The sequence below is a fragment of the Rhynchophorus ferrugineus genome, unplaced genomic scaffold (assembly GCF_030347505.1).
Source record: "Rhynchophorus ferrugineus isolate W39M unplaced genomic scaffold, kcgeb_rfMv2 rfM3, whole genome shotgun sequence".
Taxonomy (NCBI): Eukaryota; Metazoa; Arthropoda; class Insecta; order Coleoptera; family Curculionidae; genus Rhynchophorus; species Rhynchophorus ferrugineus.
Window position 1 is genome coordinate 34,919,514 of NW_027472582.1, and position 24,119 is coordinate 34,943,632.

General features: G+C 28.7%; 2 protein-coding genes across 9 annotated transcripts in view; one reads left to right on the forward strand and one right to left on the reverse strand.

Moving 5' to 3' along the window:
• Positions 1–24,119, forward strand: part of LOC143193283 (peptidoglycan-recognition protein LB) — a 70,626-nt gene that overhangs the window by 38,548 nt on the left and 7,959 nt on the right. Inside the window, exon 1 of one of the 6 annotated variants that reach the window (XM_076399402.1) lies at positions 3,300–3,430. The exons of 1 other annotated variant lie outside the window; for it this stretch is intronic. In XM_076399402.1, coding sequence (XP_076255517.1) covers positions 3,385–3,430 — 46 coding nt within the window. In that variant the 5' untranslated portion in view covers positions 3,300–3,384. Of the gene's footprint in view, positions 1–3,299; positions 3,431–7,187; positions 7,318–16,918; positions 17,168–20,945; positions 21,091–22,970; positions 23,088–24,119 lie in introns of those variants that run through there. 4 more of the 6 variants (XM_076399400.1, XM_076399403.1, XM_076399399.1 and 1 more) reach the window with 4 other exon arrangements.
• Positions 1–24,119, reverse strand: part of LOC143193280 (trichoplein keratin filament-binding protein) — a 138,244-nt gene that overhangs the window by 37,916 nt on the left and 76,209 nt on the right. The window contains exon 1 of one of the 3 annotated variants that reach the window (XM_076399386.1): positions 7,066–7,089. The exons of the other annotated variants lie outside the window; for them this stretch is intronic. Within the exon in view, the coding sequence (XP_076255501.1) occupies positions 7,066–7,071 (6 nt within the window). The 5' untranslated portion in view covers positions 7,072–7,089. Of the gene's footprint in view, positions 1–7,065; positions 7,090–24,119 lie in introns of those variants that run through there. 3 annotated transcript variants of the gene reach the window in all.

Sequence of the window (24,119 nt, forward strand, 5' to 3'; positions counted from 1 at the left end):
AAAATCCGTGGTATCGCTTTTCGATGTCCACTATATCTCGGTGTAATTGCTGTCTTTGCTGGTCGCTCGTGTCATACAAGTATTATGGGAAATAATCAAGATGTGAATATATTTTGAGAGGTATTCGAGCTTCAATCTTGTGGTAATTTTGCAACAAATTGTCGATAACGTGCTTGTAATCCGATGATTTGTGGCTATTGACAATATTGTGGACAACACTTTGACACAGTGCTCATGCTGCTGCCTCATTAGGCGTTAAACATTCTGTAAACTTTGGGTCAGCCTTTAGTTTTTGAATATCAGGTCATCATATTACAAATATGGTACAAATATTACTTCTTTGATTTCTGCATATGTCACTTTTGGAAACAACTTCATTATAGCTGATACTTCGCGAGTGAGCGTTTTGACAAAGTCCTTAATAAGGCCAAGTTTAACGTGAAGAAGTGGCAATAATACGCCCTGTGAGTTGACAAATGATACAGATGACACGTTTTGTTGTCTTAACTCATAATGGATCCCACTCGGCCACGCCTTTCTGACATAATAAAGATCAACTGCACGGCTCGCCCATAAGCACAAAAAATAGCAAAATTTCTATCCAATCAATACCCTTGGCTTGTCAGTCTTTACTACAGCAAAACCAAAAAATAGTGCAAATACGCAGTTTTGAGTCCATTTGTTATGATTTTTCAACGTTTATCGAACATATAAGATCCATAAACGTAACAAAACAAGTTTGCAACTTGCCTCTGCATTTTCACACATTCCGAAGTACAAAAACAAGTTCCAAATGATATTTAATGCAACGTTGTCAGCAGACAGCCATTATAAATGCGCAGTACTGCCATCATACGCGAACTCAAAGACTAGAAACAATCTTGACACATGGATTGAAGATAAAATAACGTTAAGAAACATTCTCACAGTCAATAAATTCCAGGTGTAACTAATAAATCAATAACTATTAGACAACGCAAAAATACATTCATTAAGATCGAGTACAACGATTTGTAAAAGCTCTTAAAATTGGCCTAAACTTAGGTAATCGCTTTTTCACTTACGCTAAACCTACTTTCCTAGAGCATCCTTTTCAGGTTGAGAAATATTTAATAGGGGTTGTTTTTGGCTATTGATCAGGTCTACATGGTAAGTGGCAAAGCAATTCCTGTAATATGTTTGTTTTATTTTTAATTCCTTTAATATGTTAATTTAATTATCTTCATCGACTTGTTCGCCAAAAAATTGTCATTAAAACCACTGTAACTTTTGATATAAAAACTAGATCGATGCATTTTAATATGTGTCGTTTGAAGATTGCTAGGCCTAAGAAGGAACCCAGGTAAGGTAAGAAGTGATAAACGTTACATACCATAACGCTTTTACCATTTTCATAACCCATACCAAAAGAAACTGAAAACAGTCAACTAAAAACAATTTTTTCAATTTCAACAGCTCAATTTTTATCTCCTTATCAACTGAAGAATTTGATATCAATATAGAAAACATTAACATAGCCTACATCAGTGATTCTCAAATGTGCAGCTAAATTTTGAAATCATCAATACTGTACCACAATAAAAAAAAAGTTGAGAATAACTGGACTACGTCATTATCTGAAATATTAAATAAACAATTATATTGGTCCATACCAAATGCAATGAATAATAATTATTAAAAATAAATGCAAATTATTCTTTATAACTTTACGATGTAAATTATGAATGAAACCTTTTATTTATGAATTCATTTTAATTATAATCATGATTTATCAGTTAAATTTATGATTTCATAAATAAGGTGCCGCGAAAGATTTGAATTTCGAGCAATGTATGCAATAAAAACAATTGAACTACTAGGTAGTATTTTGATGAGCACCACCTATTGATAAAAATGCGAAGTATAAATGTAAATAACTGTCAAACAAACTACCCTAACTATTAAATGCTTCAATACTTTTGACATTTGTTACTTTTATTGCTTGACTAGAAGGAATCTGCTACCGCAGCCCGTCATATATTTTTAGAAACTTATGGTACTCTATAATTGTCCTTATTGTTTTGCACTATTTCAAAATGGCGATTTGGTTAATCAAATTAGTTCAACGACAATGAATTGTTTAACTCTCAATGAACTATGATAGAGATTAGCAGTTGATAAGTCAATTGTTTATAGATCTTTACATGCTATGGGAAAGATTTAAAAGGAAAATTGACTGAAAATTCATCAAAATATATTGTGAAATTATTGAAAAAGTATTGCTGTGCATATGGTGGAAGCAGTGTTTAGTATATTACGAGCTAGTAAAACCGAACGAAACTGTTACTGCAGAAATCTACTGACGTCAATTGACCAAACTGAACGGCGTATCATTACAAAAAAATACCAACAATAGAAAGCAGCAGATGCAAATTTATCCTCTTGTAATATAACTCTTGGTCACAAGCTGTATGAAACGAGCAAATGGATCGATGATTGCATCGCGCTATCAAACCAACATTATTCTTTGGGGGCGCTATTTCCGTTAGGAAAATGGCAAAAATTTGTCTCGAATTTCTTTAAATCAGAATATAAAAAGGTAGAACTAAATAACTGCCAATGTAATCTTTAAGTTACTTAAATAAAAAGTGAAAATATTATTAGGTCTTTTATAATTTTGGTAGTGTATGAAATTAATAATTCAATAAATTTTAAACGTAGTTCAAATAATTATATAAAATGACTGTGCTTAAACTTGTGATGTAATAACATTTTCAAAGTTTATATAATGTACACTAAAATTAAAAATAAAAGCAAACATTTTATATCTTTTGAAAATATTAAAATATTTATTTAGCAATAAAAACCTCTTGAAATAATCGAATTAACTAACCAACTATAATTTAGTCCTGAGATTTAGAAACAGGCTATATATTTTATATACTTAAATAATATGAAATAACCTTTAAAGATAATATAAATAATAATAACTGATTACTTGTTTCATGTCACTAATGCAATTTTAGAAACAATATAATTTAGGTCTAATTTATTATAAATGTAGGTCATATAAAAATGTTCTAGGTTAACACTCAACGTATATAACTCAATGTTAAGTACATTTTCACAATTCTGTGAAACCCCTTCACCCCTCTCTTCACATAACCGCGCATTGGTATAAAAATGACAACGAACTCCGTGAAAAAAATTCAACACCTGTTGTTAATAGAGCGACAGTTAGCGGATTTAAATCAAGCGCAAACGTAAAAATCTATTTTGCATCCCTTCGCTGAACGAAAAAATATCTCGTTATATTCGTAATCAATTCGAAAGGTGCAACGAAGTTTTTGTCAATTGAAATCAGCAGCACCGGTGTCTGTGAGACTGTTAAACTTTATTTTTGTGATGAATTCTTGGTATGCTTTCCTGGGGACTGTCTTTGGGTTAAGTGGTAAGTTTGATTTTAATTTAAAAAATTATTATATTCACACTAACCATTAAGACTTCGATATTATTTATTTATAAAATAATCGACGTACAAACATTATAATAGTTTGATACAGATAATTAAATAATACAATAAAAAATGATTATTTTGAAAAAATTCAAATATTTTGGGCCCGTAAATACTACTTTAACACATACCATTCAATTATACTTAAATATTACAATAACATTAAAAATAATTATTAAAAAAACATATGTTTTCTATTAAATAATTTTTTTTAATTTAAAAGTCTTGGATTCTTAATGAAAGAAATATTAATTTTAATTGTGCTGTATTACATTGATGGTTACGCAGGTTCTTGTATATATTCTGATAGTTTTTTCACCTTAAAAAGGTATTTATTGCCAACAACTCATGTTGCATCGATCTGAGCAAGTGACAATCAGAGTGCTCTATGTCTGGTGAGTACGCTGGATGTGGCAAAACTTCTCATTCGAGCTGCAATAGTGTATCTCTTCAATGTATCTTGACCAAGCATTGTCATGCAAGAAGATGACTTTGTGTCCTTTACTCTCCTTCTCATCATTCATATCGCGTATTCCTGGACTTTTTTTGCAACAATACGTCGTTCGATCTGTTCAATCGATGTCGACAGGCATATGAAGTAACTGTCTCATTCGATTTTAGCATCCCATAATAAACTAAAGTTACCTGATCCCAGATTATGCACAATAAGACTTTATGGCCACGAAAATTTCGCTTTAGTATTGATGCAGATGGTTCACCAGGACTCTTTTGCCCAACTGCCCAATGAAACTGCAACATCTAAACAGTTTAAAATTATATTTTCAAACAAGTCGTATAAGTCCTGGAAACAGTTGATTAATTAACTGCTAAGTTTCTTGAAAGAGTTTGAGCTGGGTTTTAATCCAATTGTCTTTGTCATTAACATCAATATCTTTACTAATATCTTAATAGTTAGTAATAGTAGTAGCATCAAAAGAGACAATCGAAATGTGGGGAAATAATGGTTGATAGGCTTGGGCAGTAGATTCCTTTAAATCAAATAGTAGAAACAATGTATGTAACATATAAAATTAGTAAAAACAATTCCTATACAAAGTAATTAAAATATAGTTAATCCATTACTACATACTGACTAAGAACTTTAATTAATTAACTTTTATTCTAATTAACTTCCTACTTAACCGTTTTACTTAACAATTTATTTAAAATCTATTTCACAATTTAATAAATGTAGTATAAAACCATTCAAAATGTTAGTATAAATAGTTAATCATATTTTCGGGGATATTTAACATATCTAACATATAACTAAATGCATAATAATATGTGTAGCACAAAAAGGATCTTCACATTAAAATAAATAAATAAAACTAATTGGTTGCGCCTGCTAATGTTAAATATTCAGTCGGTTGTTTTTCAGGAAAACATTAGCATTGAAATTATCATTTGGCAATGATTATTCTATTTAAAATACATGGTAAAAATCTACTAATTTAGACAATTAATTATATAAAGTACGTTTAGAAGCTCAATGATCATATTTGTTCACTTTTACACAGGGACACATATAATAGATATCATTTTACATTTCTAAAATTTATTAAATTCATTTATTGATTATTATGTATTTTAATAACTTCTTAAGGAAATTATATGAAGGTTTCTTCAAAAGAAAATGAAAAAAATTTATTAATACTGCAAAAATACTTTGTTTTATATTTATAATTCCACTACAGTGTTTTTTCTAAAGACCTGTCAAATTTTAGGGTGACTATTACGTCTGAGGATAATCGTTTTCCGTTAACGCATTTTTTGAGATTATCATTTTAAACAATTAACATTTCTGATTTTGTTCCCTGTCCACAGCTGCCGTGCCCATGAGATTTTCATATTAAACCAACAAATCTTAGTTATAATCTGGAGATATTAAAATGATGATATTTATAATAATATAACAGGTCAATTGAAAAGTACCCGGCCTACCATAGTAAAACACTTTTTTAGCAAAATTCGTTTCTTTTATTCAACATAATACGCTTCAAGGACGATACACTGATTAAAGCGACCCTCCAACTTTTCGATACCATTTTTGTAGTACGATTTGTCCTTCCTTGTCGTTGATCACCTCTTCATTCGAGGAAAAATTCTTCCCAGCGAGCATTCTTATGAGATCTGAGAACAGGAAATAGTCACTGGGGGTCAGATCTGGAGAATACGGTGGAATACGGAGAAAGCAATTCGAAGCCCAATTCATGAATTTTTGCCATCGTTTTCACTGTCTTGTGATACAGTGCATTGTCTTGGTGAAGCAGCACTTTCTTTTTCTTCAAATGCGGCCGTTTTTCGGCGACTGCGTCCTTCAAACGGTCCAATAACGCTATGTAATAGTCGCTGTTGATGGTCCTTCCTTTTTCAAGGTAGTCAATGAAAATTTTTCCATGCGCATCCCAAAATACAGACGCCATAACCTTGCCAGCCGACTGTTGTTTTTTTCCCAGACTTTGGAGCGAGTTTATCGTATGCGATCCACTCGGATGACTGTCGATTGGGCTTCGGAGTGAAATGATGAAGCCACGTTTCATCCATTGTCACATATCGACGCAAAAACTCGAGTTTATTACGCTTGATCATCTTCATTTGCTCCGAATCTTCAACTCGTCGTTCTGTTTGGTCAAAAGTGAGCTCGCGCGGCACCCACTTTCCACAGAGCTTTCTCATACCCAAATATTCGTGAATGATATGATATATACGTTCAGTTGATATCTTTAGAGTGTTTGCTATTTCATTCAGTTTCAATTTACGGTCATTCAAAATCATTTTGTCGATTTTTTAAATGTTTTCGTCGGTAACAACCTCTTTTGTGCATCCACTGCGTTCGCCGTCTTCAGCTTATTTCACCACGTCTAAACTTACCAATAGTCTACTAAAATTACCCTACTAAGTATACCTATCCTTGATGATTGTTCTTCCTGGGGCAGTGTCTGGAAACTCGTCATCAAGCCAACTTTTTGCTTCAACTGTATTTTTTTCCCTTCCAAAAGCAATATTTTATTAACACTCGAAATTCCTTTTTATCCATTTTTTTTCACAATAACAAAAATTGCTTCGCTCAAAATGTTATAATTCACAAAAAACAAATGAATTTAATTCTAGTAGCGCCATCTATGTGTCAGGCCAGGGACTTCTCAATTGACCTGTTAACGGCGAATAATATATATGCATATGGTGTTTCGCAAACTTATTGAACAAACTATAATATCGAGTAATATCGGATTGATCTCAATCTAGAAAATATACAGGCATTATAATTATTACGCAAGATTTCGATAATTAGATTCCTTACTATATGACAATTATTAAAACTTTTAGAATATCATTAATTATTTGTAACAAGAATAAAATGTATAAAATAGCTAAAAATAAGTGTAAAAATAAGTAAAAATCTAAATAAAATTTATTTAAATAGATTTGCTAGCTTTAAGATTACACTTTTAATGTAACATGAAGCAGGTCATCAACTTCTTCGGGTATCCCCCTTGAAGCGAGCCATACTTTATCAAACGATTAGCAAGATAGAAGAATCAAACGATTAGAAGATATTTCAGACTCACCTCCATCGTGGCTTGAAAGCAACCAAACCAAACTGTAATAATCCCCTCAACTCCTCGAGCAGTCTACGATCAGATATAAAAAGAGACTTACAACGGTTACCAAAGAAGGTGTTGTGTAATATATACGCCAGCATTCTGCCAATTGCTGTGAACGAAATAACATCATACGCTCCACAATGTTTTACCGAAATGTATTAATATATTTGGCCAGAGACCGATGGGATACTGTTATAACCCTATTACGAGTTTGTGGTAAGTGTTAAGTAGTGATAACTTTGCTTACTAAAAGTTGATTGAAAGCTGTTAATAATTTGGTAACTGCAATTAAATACTTTAAAAATATATTGCGAAGTATTATAAATACGAATATACTGAATATTGTTAATTTATTTTATTAATCATAAACCCAATAAAATGAAATATCAAAAAGTGAAAAAACAGATATATTGGTAAAATGTTATTAATTTAATAATATAACTATTAATTATAATAATATCAAATAATCATTTTATATTTTTCAACACCTAATTTTTTTATTCCTTGTAAAATTAAACATTTCTGTTTCCTTTCTCTTAAATAATAATGAACAATAACAGTATTGATACTCAAGCAGAATGTTATATAGCTATTATTATATAATAATATAAATATGAAAAAACAAATTACGATGAATTAGCAGAATGATTTAAACATCATTATTCTTCTTATTAGACAACTTATTATTAGTATTGTTTGTAAAATGTTAAAGTTATATATATATCGTGACTTTTAACTACACATTTTTATACAGTAGTTTAGAAATATAGCTAGATATATTTTGAAAACCTATTTCCTAGTTGTTCCTATTTACAGAGATTTAAATCAATAAATGCTTTTCTTCTAATTCCATCAAATTTCAAATATTTTTAGGTTTCTAAACTCATCTATTCCTCAACAACACTTTTTTTATACAACAATATGTATGTTTTATTATTCAGTTTATTTTATAGTATATATTATAGCAAAATTATAGTTCATAATAGTAAAATTAAGATTCTAAAACTACTAAGTTAGCTCAGTTTTGTTAATTGATGAAACAAAGTGTTCTTATTTATGAATTATGTCTGTATGGTATAATGAATCCACAGTCAAATATGCAAATTGTTTCAATTTTTTCGATGCAAATTATTTTTCGCACATGAATATTTGTAGGTATGAAAATAGCCAGAAAATAGAGGACGGTAAATCTAGTAAATTGTGCGAATAATGTAATAATTCATACTTTAATTAAAATTTAAATTTATTATTATTATATTTTTATTAAATTTAAATTTCTATAGGCTGATTTTCTTTTTAATTCCCTGAATATTTTACGTACAGCAGATTGAAATTCGAATTTCTCTATTGCCTCAAATATACATTCTCTCTATTGTTGAAAATTATTCATCTATTTTACAGAAGTTTAAATCTTGTATTTTTTTTTCTAAATTTTAGTAAATCTGTCTTAAAAATAAAATGAGAGACCCAGGGCTTGTACCAAATATCTCACAATCTATATTTTTAATAATTATTCACGAATTTGTTTTGGTACCAGATCACTAAAAATAAGTTTATTTATATATTAAAAATAATGTGGCGCGTCAACCTTAAAAACATGTAAATATACGAAGGAGTCCTAAAACATCCAAGCATCATCTTTATAAAAATAAAATGATCCCAATAACACCATGTCAAATGGAATAACGAAACTCAAATAACCTATAACATATAACCTAAACGATAAAGCCACCTCCTAACCTTCAAACGACACGTGCCAATATTTCGTGACAATTTTTTCTTTATTTTAAAAGTTACAGTAGCTTTAATAAAACGAATTTTGATAATTACTGTATCACAAGTCTAATGATGAACGACAGTTTTGAACCATTTACCAGGATATTTACCAAAAGACGCTAGGTACTTGGGCTCCACACGAATTAACAGTCAAAATTTTAAAGGGTCTAGTTTCAATTTGTAAATCGCTGCTGCAATCGTACTATTTTTCAGTCGAATTGTTGACTAAAAAAGTGAAACATATATAACAATAATGTGCGGCAAATACAGTATGGTTGGTGCCTAGGAATTATTCATTATGAGCTTTTAATAAGGAGTAAGAAGCTTTTACAACTGTTATGTAGGACTCGATCCAAGATTCGTACAGGATAACCCCACCCCAAATAATTTAATTTCCGTCAACTGACCCTAACTCGCAATTAATATATCGCTCGAACCTATTCATACCATTAATTCAATTTTTCACTGTAAATAATTAATTCGCTTTGAAATAATTTAAGAAACGATTAAATAAAAAGCCGTTACATAAAGTAAAAAATTAGAACACGAATATTTCCCACATTAAAAATAATTCAAGATCTTTAAGCTGGCCTAATAATTTCTAGAGAAAAGAAACAAAAACAGAGCAAAAAAGAACCACTTAGATTGGTAGATAAGCAATTGAGTGCTTTTAATTATAATAATTTTTCAAATCAATTTTTGAAAATATTGTTAAAACTTAAATTTATTTTAAGACAGGAACAAGTTTTTGTATATCGATTACCTATACGTATTTTCAATTTATTTTTACTTTATATTTATAGGAAAGTTTCACTAGCTCCCCTTTCGTTTACAAAATAAATTTATTTAACTTTAATTACGATCGAATTACCCCTACCGTGCGATCACTATTCTTGTAAATTACCTTATTTTTACTACTATTTTTCAAAATCTTAAATGTCTCCTTGACTCTGATATTTGAAATATATGACTGTAACCTAAACTTGTCTGTCTTGTTTCGTTTGGTTAATTATCATTAAAACATAATATAAAATATCGTTACTTTGGTTTGGAATATATCAATTGCAACAAGTTCAATATGAATTAAGATACATATATAAGCTTGTAGTTTTATAATATAATATTGTTTTTATTGATTTTATAATATAAGTTTGTTGTTTCTTTAAAATACTAAAAATCAATTTCCTAATTATTCTACCCACAAACAAAGTGTTGTAGGGTGTATTCGATGTTCCGTTCCAGTTAAACTCATATTGAATTAAATATTTCGAAAAAATGTGAGTGCTCTTCAATGTACTTTCGTGTATAATTCATCAGCTAAACTTGAGTGCTAACGTGCAAGTAGTCTAAGGCGACTTTAGAGCGAGAGTTAAATAAATAAGATATTTTACACAGAAGATCACTAACTAAAATGATTTTCTACACGTCATCGTTGGCGTAGCAGCAAAGGCGACAGGACGGTCCTCCTACTGTTGCGATAGTCGCGGATTCGAATCCTGCTGAGGTGTGGTCGTAAAATCTATGTTTGTGATTGTTTAATATTTGTGATTGTCCTAGGCAAGAATGTAAAATCCGACAAGGAAAATGATCCCAGTCACGCCATTAACCAGGCTGGGTAGGACCGGATGTCTTCTGGGATGATTTCTAAAGTTAGTTACTAGCCAGTCAGTAGGTTTAATGCCGAGGACCATGGTTCGGAGCCCACGTTAAGCTGTAGGTGCAGCCACTAAAAAATCAAGAGGACTAAAACAATATAACATTTAACATTTTTACGTGTCATGTATTTAATAATCATCATAAGAAATACTTATTGTTCACTGGGATTTTTGAACCAGTAAGGGCAATAAAAATATTTTATATGACTTGACATAAAAGAAACAAATATTTAAATATGAGTGAAACATAAAATGGTAGATGAAATTAAGCCTCAGCTTGTAAATAAAATGTTTGTTATGTACAGTAGTAATTTAATGGCACCGAAAAGGTTTCCTTGGCAATGTTCTGAAGATTTTGGTATCAAAAAAAGAGTAAGAGTTGACCGAAAATGTTTATTAATATTGCAATCGAAAATAACCACAAAAAATGACGAACAAATATACAGCTGATGTTAGATAAAATAAAGCGTGTCTAATAAAAATATTTATATGTAGACGGAAGTTTTATATTGACACCGAATCGACTGTTATAACATTTAGAAAACTGTTTAGATTTTAGTATCTACAATTTTCCTAAATGCTGATTTCAAAATAAAAAAATTAAAAATCTAATGCATATTTTTTCAAAATAACTCATTTTGACGCTATACTAAATTAGAAATTGTTTTCTGATTTTCTTTATTAACAAATTTTTAAACTAGAAAACTATAAAATTTAAGTGCTTTGTTTTTCATTTACATATTTTCCCATGTCAAAGCTCTCTTAATGGCAGGTAAAGGCCATATGTATCAAGCAATTTATTAACATGAGTGACATTTACTTTTTATATTAATAAATGACCTTTTAAAACACAGAAAAGACGTCACTATTTTTCTAATTAATTAATGGGAGGTAAACTCGCATGACCAGTTTAATTTTGACATGAAAAATACCTTCAAGAGATTCCCCTCGTCATGAAACCAGGTCAATACAACTGAAGATATATTCATTTACTGGGAAATGAGAAATATAGCCCCGAGACATATTGTATTCTCCGCTTTATGGGCATGACTGAGCATAATGTGTTCACTGACGTAACGGGCAAAAATCTACCGATACAATTGCAAACATTTTTTCCACCAAATCAAAAGTAATGGTTACCATCTGACAGCCGACGGCAAAAAATGATCCATCGATTAAAAACATAATATCGAATTGAAATCATGTTTTATTTTCGCAAATGAAGCGAAGAACTACCGATAGAATCTAAAATTCCGAAAGACCGATCTTCCGACCCAAACCGGTGCGGTCAACGAAATAAATAAAAATAATACAAGTGTCGAATTAACATCCATAATTAATTAAGGAAAAAAGTCCGAATTTCGATGAGTAATATCGCAAAAATATGCGAAAACTCTAGGTTATTATATTTATATAAATATGAGGGATTGGACGTTGTTCAGATCAGTGATTTTTGTGATTGTGTGATTAGAACACTAAAAAATGGAGAGTTACAGTGTATTATTGCTTGTGATATTCATTAGTGGTGAGTTAATGCGGTTTCGATGTAAAAAAACATATACTACTTAATTTTAACTTTATACATTTTTCTGTCTTAAATTTCAATTTTTCCATTGCTTAAAAATTAAATGTCAAATTAACTTCTGTCTGCTACGTCTGACTGGTATATAAAATAGCACTAAATGTCTTAATTTTAAGAAGTAATACTACTTCCTATTTTCTCTTTCACGCATTTTTTTAAAATAATATGTATTTTAGAATTTTGAAGCTAATTTTTTCTTTACTTCAAATAAACTAGACTTGCGCATGTTTCAAGAATAAAGATTCTGCTTTGATTTTATAAATTATATTCTAGGATTATCTACTCAGAGGAGTCTGAGCACAAGCGGTAGAAATATGAAGATATACTTTGATTTATATATTATTTATTAATTATTCCACATTTTGTTATAATATTCAAATATGAAATGTACGGATTGGAAAAGAAACCATTATATATAGAGGTATTGCTAACAGTTGTATTTATCAAGTAATTACTTTCCGGTTCTTATGTGTATCAGTATGTAAAATTATAATTTGACACATATGTTGTTACTTTTGAAGTACCTTTGAAGGTTCGGAACTGCAGGAGTTATTGGATAAAGACCTAACACAAACTCAAAGATAATTGGAAAACAAGTTGAACGTTAGGAGAGTCGCAATTTGTGAACTATTACAAGCGATACTAAAGATCCAAAAAATAGGAAGATTGTGCTACATGAATTGAATAATAGGCAAGAGAAAGTCGAAGAATCGTCAATGAAATGCTGCTTCAAAACTATCTATGGAAATAATTTCTGCATCGAGTAGTAAAGGGTGATAAAAAACGGGATAATTTCGAAAATTCCGAACAAAAATATGATGTTTATCCGGAAGCCGGAGGCAAGGAAGGAATCGACTGCAAGGCTAAATCACAATCATTTAGTCGCAAAACCATCCTCTGTATTTGGTGGGACCATATTGGTGTCCTATATTATGGACGGCTGAAACCTGGAACAGCAGTTAAGACTGACAACAAATGATCGAGAAACCTCCACAATACGCTGAAAGGCCTAATAAGGTGATATTGCAGCTTATAGAGAACAGCAGTCAAAGTGTTGAAATCACTTGGAGTTTTATCGCACCTACCGTACTCTCATAGCTAACTCCATCCGACTTTTTGCGTACATAGGCCATGCGCTTACGAGCGTCAGATCGTTAATTTCGAAAAAGTTGAAAATGACTCGATGTATGATTTAGCTCAAAGTAGAAACTATTACTTTAAAATAGCATCGACAAATTGCCTGAAAGATGGGCAAAATGTATATAATCAAATGACCAATACTTTGAATAAATACATTTTAACTATCCATTGTAAATAACGTATTTTCTTTAACAAAAAAAAGTTTATCTTTAATCGTCCTTCATAAAGTAAATTAAAATTAAAACTTAGGTTCTTCACAATATAGTATTTCGTGGTATATCCACCTAAAATAATCTAATTTATGCAGAAGTGCGTAGTATACACTACATTGAAGGCGAATAAAAAAATTAAACCTAATTAACCACCAAATTAACACTATCTGACTAAATGTGGTTACCTAATCTTTCTTCCGATATTAAAACCGACATAACCGCAACTTTTTGCTCATCTAAGAGTATTTTAATTTGTTAAAAATATTTCATTAACAATATTATTAAACAGTGTAAATGCAAGAAAGACTCAAAAGTGGGGACATTCAATGGGGGCAAAAGAAAAAATGAAAATGACATAAAATCTTAATCAAATAGAAAATTCTACATATTGGTAAAAATAATCAAATAACAACACTTGACAAAAAGAAATTTCATATTTAATATATTGATGCAAATTATAAGTATGACAAGGTAAATTCAATTTTTTTGGAAGTAATAAAAAAAATTATTTAGCAAAATGTATCGATTTTATTCAAAATAATCTCCTTGGGGTCGTAGCGATATTCATGGTCAAGATGCTGACGCGTGCGAAGAAATGTTTAGGTAGAATGTAAAGATACCCTTGAAAATATCTGTTGAAACCTCTTAGATAGCCTTCTTCGTTTCGTAGTTTGTTTTTTTTTGTTTTATACAAATTAAGATACGAATCACGAAGGGCGAAATCAGGTAAATTTGGTTAGAGTATTATATTTAAAATCCGATTATTTTGTACGTAAAATTAGTTATTAAGATTTTGCATGTAGCAATCCCCAGTTCCCATCTTCATAACATATCAATCGAAACCGACGAATACATAACAATAAAACGGTTCAGAACATCAACAAGACAAACACAGCATTAACTAGTCTCATTAGTAAAAACGTAACTGACTTCTTCTGAACTGTGTGTTTTAAATCTCTATTTTAATTTACTTCGGGTTCGAGGGTATCATATGTTATATCACAAATACGGCTTCGGTTTAGACTATTTATTTTGGAAGGAGCCTAATATTATATCTTAATATAATTTAGACTTTAGGACACTTTAGAAAATAATCCTTGTTGAAAACATATGAAACGAAAATTGAAATAATATTGGTGAATTATGCTACAATTGGTTACGAATTTTAACTAGAAATTTTGAATGCAATAATAATAACAATTCAATTTTTATCAAATTTCGACAAATAGGTATCTAGTTATTTAAAAATGTGTTCATATTAAATTCTTTTCTGTTTTTACTTTGCATTCAACTGCATTCAAATTTTTTGCAAGATTTAAAGGTAAAATTGTGGAAAATATCCAAATAACTTACATATTATTAAAAAATAAATATTATTCAGTAAAAAATTTATATAAATTTATCTGAATACTATCTATTCTATAATAGTTGTCTCATCGAAAAATCGTGATATATACCACTTCAAATTCAAACAGTATGGAAGGAATCAAATAGCTAACGCACAGACTTTTATCGCTGCAGAAATAATAATACATACAGATGCTAACTTTCAGAGAAAACAAATTGAAGAACTAGATTTTGTAGGAACGTCTAGACAACCTTATAGAATCATGAATTTAAAAGTTTAAATCATGATCTAAATTACAACCTAATAATCAAGAAACTTCCCGTGTAGGTACCTTTTGGAGAAAACTACTTAAACACTCTACATTTTTTATCGTTGATTGATATATTATTCTTCACAGAGGTCAATTTAAAGCATGCTTTTGATTGTCAATATATTCTTTTGATAATGAAGTGTTGAATCAAACTTTATCAGTTGTAATAGAAAATTGTATAGAAACCTGAAATCCGAATAAAATATTTTATAATATATTTGAATCTTGTTGATCAATATATTGACAATTCAAAATGTACGTGTATATTCTTAAACGGTTTTTTAATGTATTTAAAAGGGCAATATGTTTAAAACTCGTAGAATTAGCAGATAATAATTACTATTAATGTTTAGAAATAAATTATTTACCTCCAAAAATTACAATGTCATTGAGTATTTTGTCTTTCAATTGTTAAACAGTAATATCACCATTTAAGTATTTTTGTAGTAACATTAACAATGCTATGATGCTAGAATTGTAATACTACCTTACTATTGTAACAATATATTCCTAAAAGATGTAAAATAACGAAAAATAAGGATTCCACATACAAAATTGCATTAATTTGTACAAAGGAAATACCAAGAAAATGTTATTTCTACTAATGTACAATATTTATTTAAAGATATATTCATTCGTATTAATATTACACTATCACGAATAGGAAACTACTCTATAATTGATTTAAATACATAAGCAATAAAAAAAACGTAAATATTAAGTGTAGTAATACTACACAGGCCACTATCAAAATTGCGAAACATGTGATAATTCGGTAAATAATAACCAAATGATATCATAATTATGACGTTATACCGAGTTTTATATACACGACTTTAGTGAATTTAATATACATAAGTAAATATTGGTATTTACCCGATAACCTCAAGAACCTGACCATTACTTCAATCATCAATTTAACTAGATATCCTGCAATAAATCTGGCTGTTTATGTGGCGATGTTCGTAAAACATAATTGTAATTTCTGAGATATAATAATAAAAAAGTACAACATAGTTCATACTTATGGTAAAATACTAATTATATTTACATACATCACTATATTAAGAAACGCATGTTACAAAATTTCGCAACTTTACGTAGAAAAATACTATTAATTATGACAGCAATTATATTTTCAATCACCTTAGAAAGCAGAGACACACAAACCTTGTTTACTTTTTTGTTAAAAATTTCTAAGAGAAATATTTATTTCCCTCTCCTCTATTTCCAACCATTGTTTTTATTTGATTTTGTTGTTTATTCTCTATTCTACCATTTTATACAAAGGCACATAACATATATGCAGAATTTTTAAATCAAAACACTAACATTTTCTGTCTCTAATATCATTACAGCTTGTTCCTCGAATATTGTATCTTTTTTGACTATTCCAATATTGTTCTTGATTTGAATGAACACCTTAATTTCTAATTATCAAATTAAAAGCAGACCTAACCCCATTCTATAATTATAAAACTGTTTATTAATGAAACCTAAAGATGAAAATCAACTTCGTTAGAAAAGTTGATATTGGGTAAAAACCGACTTCATTACTTTTAATATGGCCAGGATTGTTCAAAAACTAAATAAATATCGAAGTAAAAGTAAAAATAAAACAAGACATGAACATACGAGAAAAACCAAACTATTTTACGCTTCCTGATTTATAGATCAATTACATTATTCAAATAAGTATATAAGGTATGGATGTAATTTCTGATATCGCAAAATACTTATTAATGCGATTCTTATCTAAAAGTTCTCAATTACTTATATTGGAACAATTAGTCTAGTAGCAAATAAAATAGAAGTTCAATACATGTTCTGTCAATATATTAAATAAATAATAACAGGGGGGAGGGGATTTTTTCTCAGACAATACAATTTATATTTAATATGTATCATTATAATCTTTTTGCACAGTGAACGATTAACAGATAGAAAAACAAGTTTCTGCTACTAAAGTGGTGCTGACGTTTTAAAAATAAAAATATCCAATTATGTGGACTTACTTATTAGTTTGCTTGTATATTTTGACAGGTGAGTTATCTATTAGTTCTTTGACAAATTGAATTTAGTTAATATAAATGAAATATGAATACGACTACTTAAGATTGATAGATTAGCTAATTCTTCTTCACTTGCTGTTGTTATTAATCACTTTTTTATTTTATTAGGTAAGCAGAATAAAAAATGTAAAAGCCAAGAATTTCATTAGATATTATTAAGACTACTACAATTCTAGGCAAAAATTAAATGATTGATATCATAACTGTGATTTAATTTTGATTAACTGATTCTCTATAGTATTCTCATGTTGCGAAATCTCTGGTTCACGTTACGCATAATTGGCTCAAGCGCATCAATTCCAATCGGTACCTCATGATAGGATATTTGTTCGATTAATTACTCCTATAATTATAATGTTCTAAACATTTTTGGTTAAGCATGATATCAATTGTATTAATAAAATCACCCTATATTCACCACTATATTTATTATCCAACGCTTTGGTACTCTTACGTTTTTATAAATAAATTATATTCACCACAAGTTTTCAACATATATAGACGAGATATAAAAGACACTACATTTGACACACGAAATTATTTTATACATAGTAATATAACAACAAATAGGAGATCATAATTGTTTACAAAAATTTGGAAAAAAATTAAATTATAATTAATGAATATTATTTTTATTTTCTTTGAAAAATTAAGCATGAAACCCAAGTGACAAGCTGATTTAAATTGAACTTGTCCAATAATATCACTTATTTATATATCTATACATACATTTATAAATTGCATAAAATACAATATTTCAATAAAATTAAGTTTTATGGTTTTGATTCTCAAGTACTTACTTAAAAATACAACATTAATAATATTTATATTTTTCATACCAAATACTGTTTTTAAAACATACGAAATTATTACTTGGAAGACATTTATAACGACCATTATTTTTCCTACAGTTATTATTAAATTTTGTGAATGAGTTCAGTGCCATCAGACCAAAATTTGTTTTTATTTTAAATGTGATATCCAAATTTTACAAAACTAAATAAACACTGATTAAAATACATATAGCAATACATTAATAAAAATTTAATCCGACACCTGAAATTGTAAGATAAGAATGATAACGGTTGATTTGGATGATATCAAAAATATAAATTTCATTGAAATGAATTTTATCCTCTATAATTTTCTATGTCGAATCATTTGTAGTTAATAGTCATATTTGGTATTAAATCATCAATTTGTTTGCCACAGACTGTATAATATGAAATGATTTTAAATAGATGCAAACTATGTTATACCCAGGAATTCTTACCAATTTTTCAAACATTAAGTTAGGTCTAAATATATTGCATCATTTTATATTTTTTCCTTCTCTCTAATAACCCTACATTGTTAATAAAACTTTAACAGAAATGTGTTTTAAAGCTATTTACTCACTTTCGTACATCTTATTGCATCGTCTGGATAAATGATAACATATTGTTTGGTAAGTACTCCATATGTTCGAAAGATAACTCTGTGTAATCAAATAAGAATATCATGGTAGTATCGCAGCTGTAGTTTTAAATCTAAAAAGAAAATATTTTTATGTCTACTTTTTTTTAAAGAAATAAATACATATTTACTCCATACTTATTTTCAAAAAAAAATAGAGAAAAATTAAATCGCTCCATTCAAATCTAATTTTATTTCTGACTAATATAAATTTGTCAATTTATAATTTTTCGTTTATTCAAAGCAAACAATTTCAGGATTTTGTAATATACATTTTGAAACTTACAAAACGTTAATGCAGATATATCAAGTCCACCTCTGTAAAACTTGGCAAGCATTTCTTACATCGACACTACAAAGTGTTCCAATTTTTTCATACGCCCCCCTTAAAAATAGAACTACGTATTTTTCCAAATATAAATGTATTATCGAACATTGATTCAGAATATGTAGAAAACAATGAAATATTTGAAAAAATTAATTAGTATCAATATAATTTATTTTTATTTATATTCTATTCAATATCAAACAAACGGAAATTATCCTAACTAAATAGTTCATCAGTTTAATTAACAGCTAGTATGCCTTTTTCGTATTTCGCGAAAACACGCATGAGATTCGTAAAGCGATTGATTTTGATCCAATTCTCGACTAGAGGAAACGAAGTTAGACGTATTTCCCTTAAAAACCCAAGCCTGTGAGCACTATAAAAATACGGTGGATGCAATTATGCGAAAAGTTTTTAAAAACAAACATGACGTTCAATATGACACTACAAACTCCTTGAACGTTCTGATGTTCGTGGATTATAGTGCTATATTCGCCTATACAGATATTGAGCCTTCTAGCATTCTTCATGCTGTAGTTCGCACCGCAGAACCATATTGCTTCAGAATTAATGAAGAACGACGAAAAACAGGCCAAAATATTGACAGCCGACTGATCACTTGCTATTGTAAATCTCAACGCGATCCAGTTAGAACAACTTCAGAAGTTGAAGTACTTGGGATTAGTAACACAAGAGCAATACCGAAAAAAATGCTAGCACAGATAAAAGATTTACTTAAGAAAGTAACATCTACTATGCGTGCGTGTGAAAGAGAGGAAACATTACAATCAAGACTAAAACTCTTTCGAAGATTTATATTACCCAGCCTTCTATATGATTCCGAGACTTCAATACCACTACAGTTTGAGATATGTAAACTTTGAGATTTGTAAAAAAATTAAACGAGATCATATTGGAAATGAAGTCATTGGTTTGCGATGCGACAATCAGTGAACCGTTAAGAAAGAAATTAAAGAATAAATTTAAGAAAAAACGAAAACAAGACCCAGACTCCTAAGTAAGAATTGCCAGGCTTCGGCAAAGGGACCAAGCACAGGCAGCACTGGCAAACCCATATTCGGCTTACAAATGTTAGTCCAAGTCTAGCTAATCCAGTATTGATGAGTCTTGGCCCAAGTCTGGGCAACCTAGTGATAACTAATTATTGTCTACCCAAGCCAGGCCTGGTTTATCTGCTAGGCTTTGGCGTTGAAAAATATTCGGCGGTACCAACAGCCGCGTATTAATTGAGATTTAGACACTCTCCTTGGAAGCCGGCCAGGTATAGCCTAATGTTAGATGAATTAATAAAACGGGCCTTGTAAATTCATTGTTTGTTTGCAAATAAAACTTAGAAATTTTATCTAAATCTAAAATATATCGGAGAGAAACTGAAAATTAGTAAACATTTGAAGGAACTGAAAAAGGAATGATATTAATGCAAACTAATATATTATCATTAATATTTTATGAATATTTCATAAATCTATAGATTAAATAATCGAATATGTAGAGATCATTAAAAGTTAGGAACTGTAAATAAGTTAGATTTTTCTTACACTATATTTAAAACAGTGAATTGAAGTTGAATATAATTATAATTAACAAAATATAATTTTCTATTTCAAAATAAAATAAAACCATGAAATTCAAGGGAGGTACACTGAATTAAATTAAATTGTGTTATCGAAAAATATCACTTAACACAAAACATATATATTATTGGTAATTTTTATCTGCCCATGGCCTATTTTCACGCCTACATAATTACCCTAAATTATATGTCATGGATTTCCAATATATTTTTAATAACTGTTGCACAAAGTCTTACGTGTTATTATCACGCAACTTCCACCGCTTCCTTAGAAACGCGAAAAAAGACAAACATGTAAATGGCCATCTAAAATTTGCCATTATCTCGACTGAAATATATAATGGTGAATGATCGGGGGATTTTTATCCAAATGCTCGATATCTTAAATATTGATCATTACTATATTTTTTATTCAGTTCGTGGTCTCTTATGGTCACGACTAGTTTTTTTTTTGCCTATAGGTATCGTTCGAAAATTCTGTGGGATTACTTGACAATGATTTTAAATATATTAATTGGTAAGTCACATTTAAGTTGTCTTTTGTCTTTTACATACAATTTTCTGTTGCATCATATAATCTTAATATTTCAAATGATAAAAAGATGATTAAATTAAATGATAAATAATTTAGTATAATTACAGAATTTTGAAATCACTCCTCTTTATTTTGCAATAATATAAAATATTTAAGTTACTACAATCATCAGTTTCATATAATAATGCTATATTTCTATTACAAATTAATATATAATAAATGAAATCATATATTAAATATAGCAAAATGTCTTGTTAGTGTTTTATGATATTATTATTACTGCCGTTGTTATTATTATTATTAAAATATTTCGATTCCTAACCTACATATTTTCGTTCAATATTTAGTTTTTTTCAAAAACTGATATCAAATTTATTTGGTTAATATGCTATAAACTGATGGGACTTTTTTTAAATGATCGATATATTCGATAAACTTTTTATTTAATTAGTGTCACTTCAATTACATCCATATCGTATAGTTTAATAATAGTTTTAAATTAATGTGTGTATTAAAGCGAGACTTATTCTTATTTTTGCATATACTTTTTATATGTGCAAAAAATACGTATATTTTAATTAAAACTGGATTTGATGAAATATTTAACTAATAGTGAATGAGTTAATTAATAGTTCAATGACTTATTAAATTAATTATTGATTTATTAAATTAAATGACTACATTCCTTATTTTTGTATAAAACCATTATCTTAAAAAAAAACAGTTAAGTAAGAGTACCAAATACTGAGTATCACATTTTCCAAAACCAATGTTATTGCAGTTGTAATTATTATTAAAATATTTCCTACATTCATATCAGCCAAAAAAGTAATATTCAAATTTAACTGATTCAGCTAACATTATATTTTATTTCGATTAATTATTAGTATTATCGAATCTTTGTTAAATGTTAGGAATATGAAAATTTAAAGTAGATATTTTCACTATTTCTGGTTTTATATTATTACTATTATTACCCTTATAACTATTATTAATATATCGATTCTTAAAATCACACTAAATAAGAGATTACAAAGAAAAAATTACATTTGAATTTATTCATATTAATGCCCTTAAAATATGTGATTATTATAACCAATTATAATCAAATATATAAATAAAATATGTTATTTTAACTGCCGTAAATTATCGAGATAACATAGCAATAATATTATCAATTATTAAGACTTAGAATTTATTAATCACCTTCACATAAAATAACTGTCGCTGATGATAAATAAAAAGAGTGTGTTTTTGTTCTAATTAAAACAAGTAGTATAAAAGTAGTAAATTATAGAACCTAGAGTTTCGTCATGACGACTTCATTCATGAATATCAGTGGTTGAAGTTATTCAGTTAATACTATTTTCTCACAGGCGTTAGTTATCGGGTTTATCAACTTTGGGTTGATTTTTTGCAAATCAGTAGTTTTCTTATTCAACACTACTTTGGCTGACTAAGATTATTTTACGTTAAGATATTTTACGATGCTTAAGTACGAATATCCTAAAAAATAAATATATTTTTTATACTTTCTTTGTTAATTCTATTAGTTTTAGAAATGTTTTTGCACTAAAATATTAAAAATACATCATATACATTCATAACATGATTGCCAAACGAGTAACATTAATTGTTACGACTGTTAATCATATGTTTGTGTAAACAAATGTTTATCTTTTGACGAATTTATCAATCTATTTAGGCTTATTTCTGTTGGTTATCGCTGCGTCCTTAAGAAATTTTATACGCATAACATTCAGGTTTGATTTTTTTAAATGCTGATATCTCCACTATGTCTTTAATAGTAAAAGACCGGGGGACTTTTTCCAAATACTCGATATATTCAATAACGACCATATTTTTATTCAGTTTATGACTAATATTTTAAAGGAACTGATCAGTATTTTTGCGTAAACATTTGTTTTGTGTATTTAAAGACATGTATTTCCTGATACTAGTATTAAGTTTATACACGGGTAAGTTAAATATAAATTTATTTATAATTACTAATTTTATTTCATATTTTTCACAAAACACGATTAGTATGTTTTAGTTAAAAATGAATGATGTTATTATAAATAATGAAAAACATATTTACTTTAATATAATAATATAAGCAATCGTTAACATTTCTGAAATTAATGACCTCAGTATCTCTATGTTTTATTGCTAATTATAGTTAAAAAATACTGTATTACATTAAATTTTAGAATAACCAACTTATTATTGTCAAAATACAGTACACTAGTATTTTTTAAAGTAATACCAGCAACAGAATTCAAGGTCAATAAAAGAACTGCATAACTCCCCCATGTGACATTAGTTGGAATAAATAATAAATGGAAGATATATAGGTAAATAATAATGGCCTATACATAAATAATAACCTATACCTACTGTGCGTAGGATATACATGTGTAGAGTTTAGAAATATTCAAAACATTTTTTTTTACTTAAGGTTGGTTATTCCTTGTGTTTTTCATACGATTGAAAAATCAACCAGTTTTTGGTCATTGAAGCAGCTTTTCGACATTGTTAGTATTTAATTAACTGACTCTCGATATTCTTAGTTATAAATAATCCCTAATATATTCGAATACTCCAAAAACTGCTAATTGACATTTTAATTAATTTTAAGACTTTATCTAAAGCCATATGTTTTCCAATTTTCGTTCAAATAAAGCCGAAAATAATTCGTTTCAATCTTTTTCGCTGTATTAATATATTCTCAAACATTATAAAGTAATTATTTTTATGTATTTAAATCAATATGTGAAAAACGTATTCGAGATCCGAATACAGTTTATAATTTTTTTTGACTTTATTGAAAAATTCACAAAATACACAGTAGGATATAAAAGGATACTAGAAGAAGGCCAATATTTTCGATGACCTAGGGGATTTTTCTGAATTCTCGACTTATTTAACATGGATCATTACCATATATTCAACCAGTGTCTGACTAACCTATTGAAGTAACAACCACCTTCATATTTTTACTTTTTTCA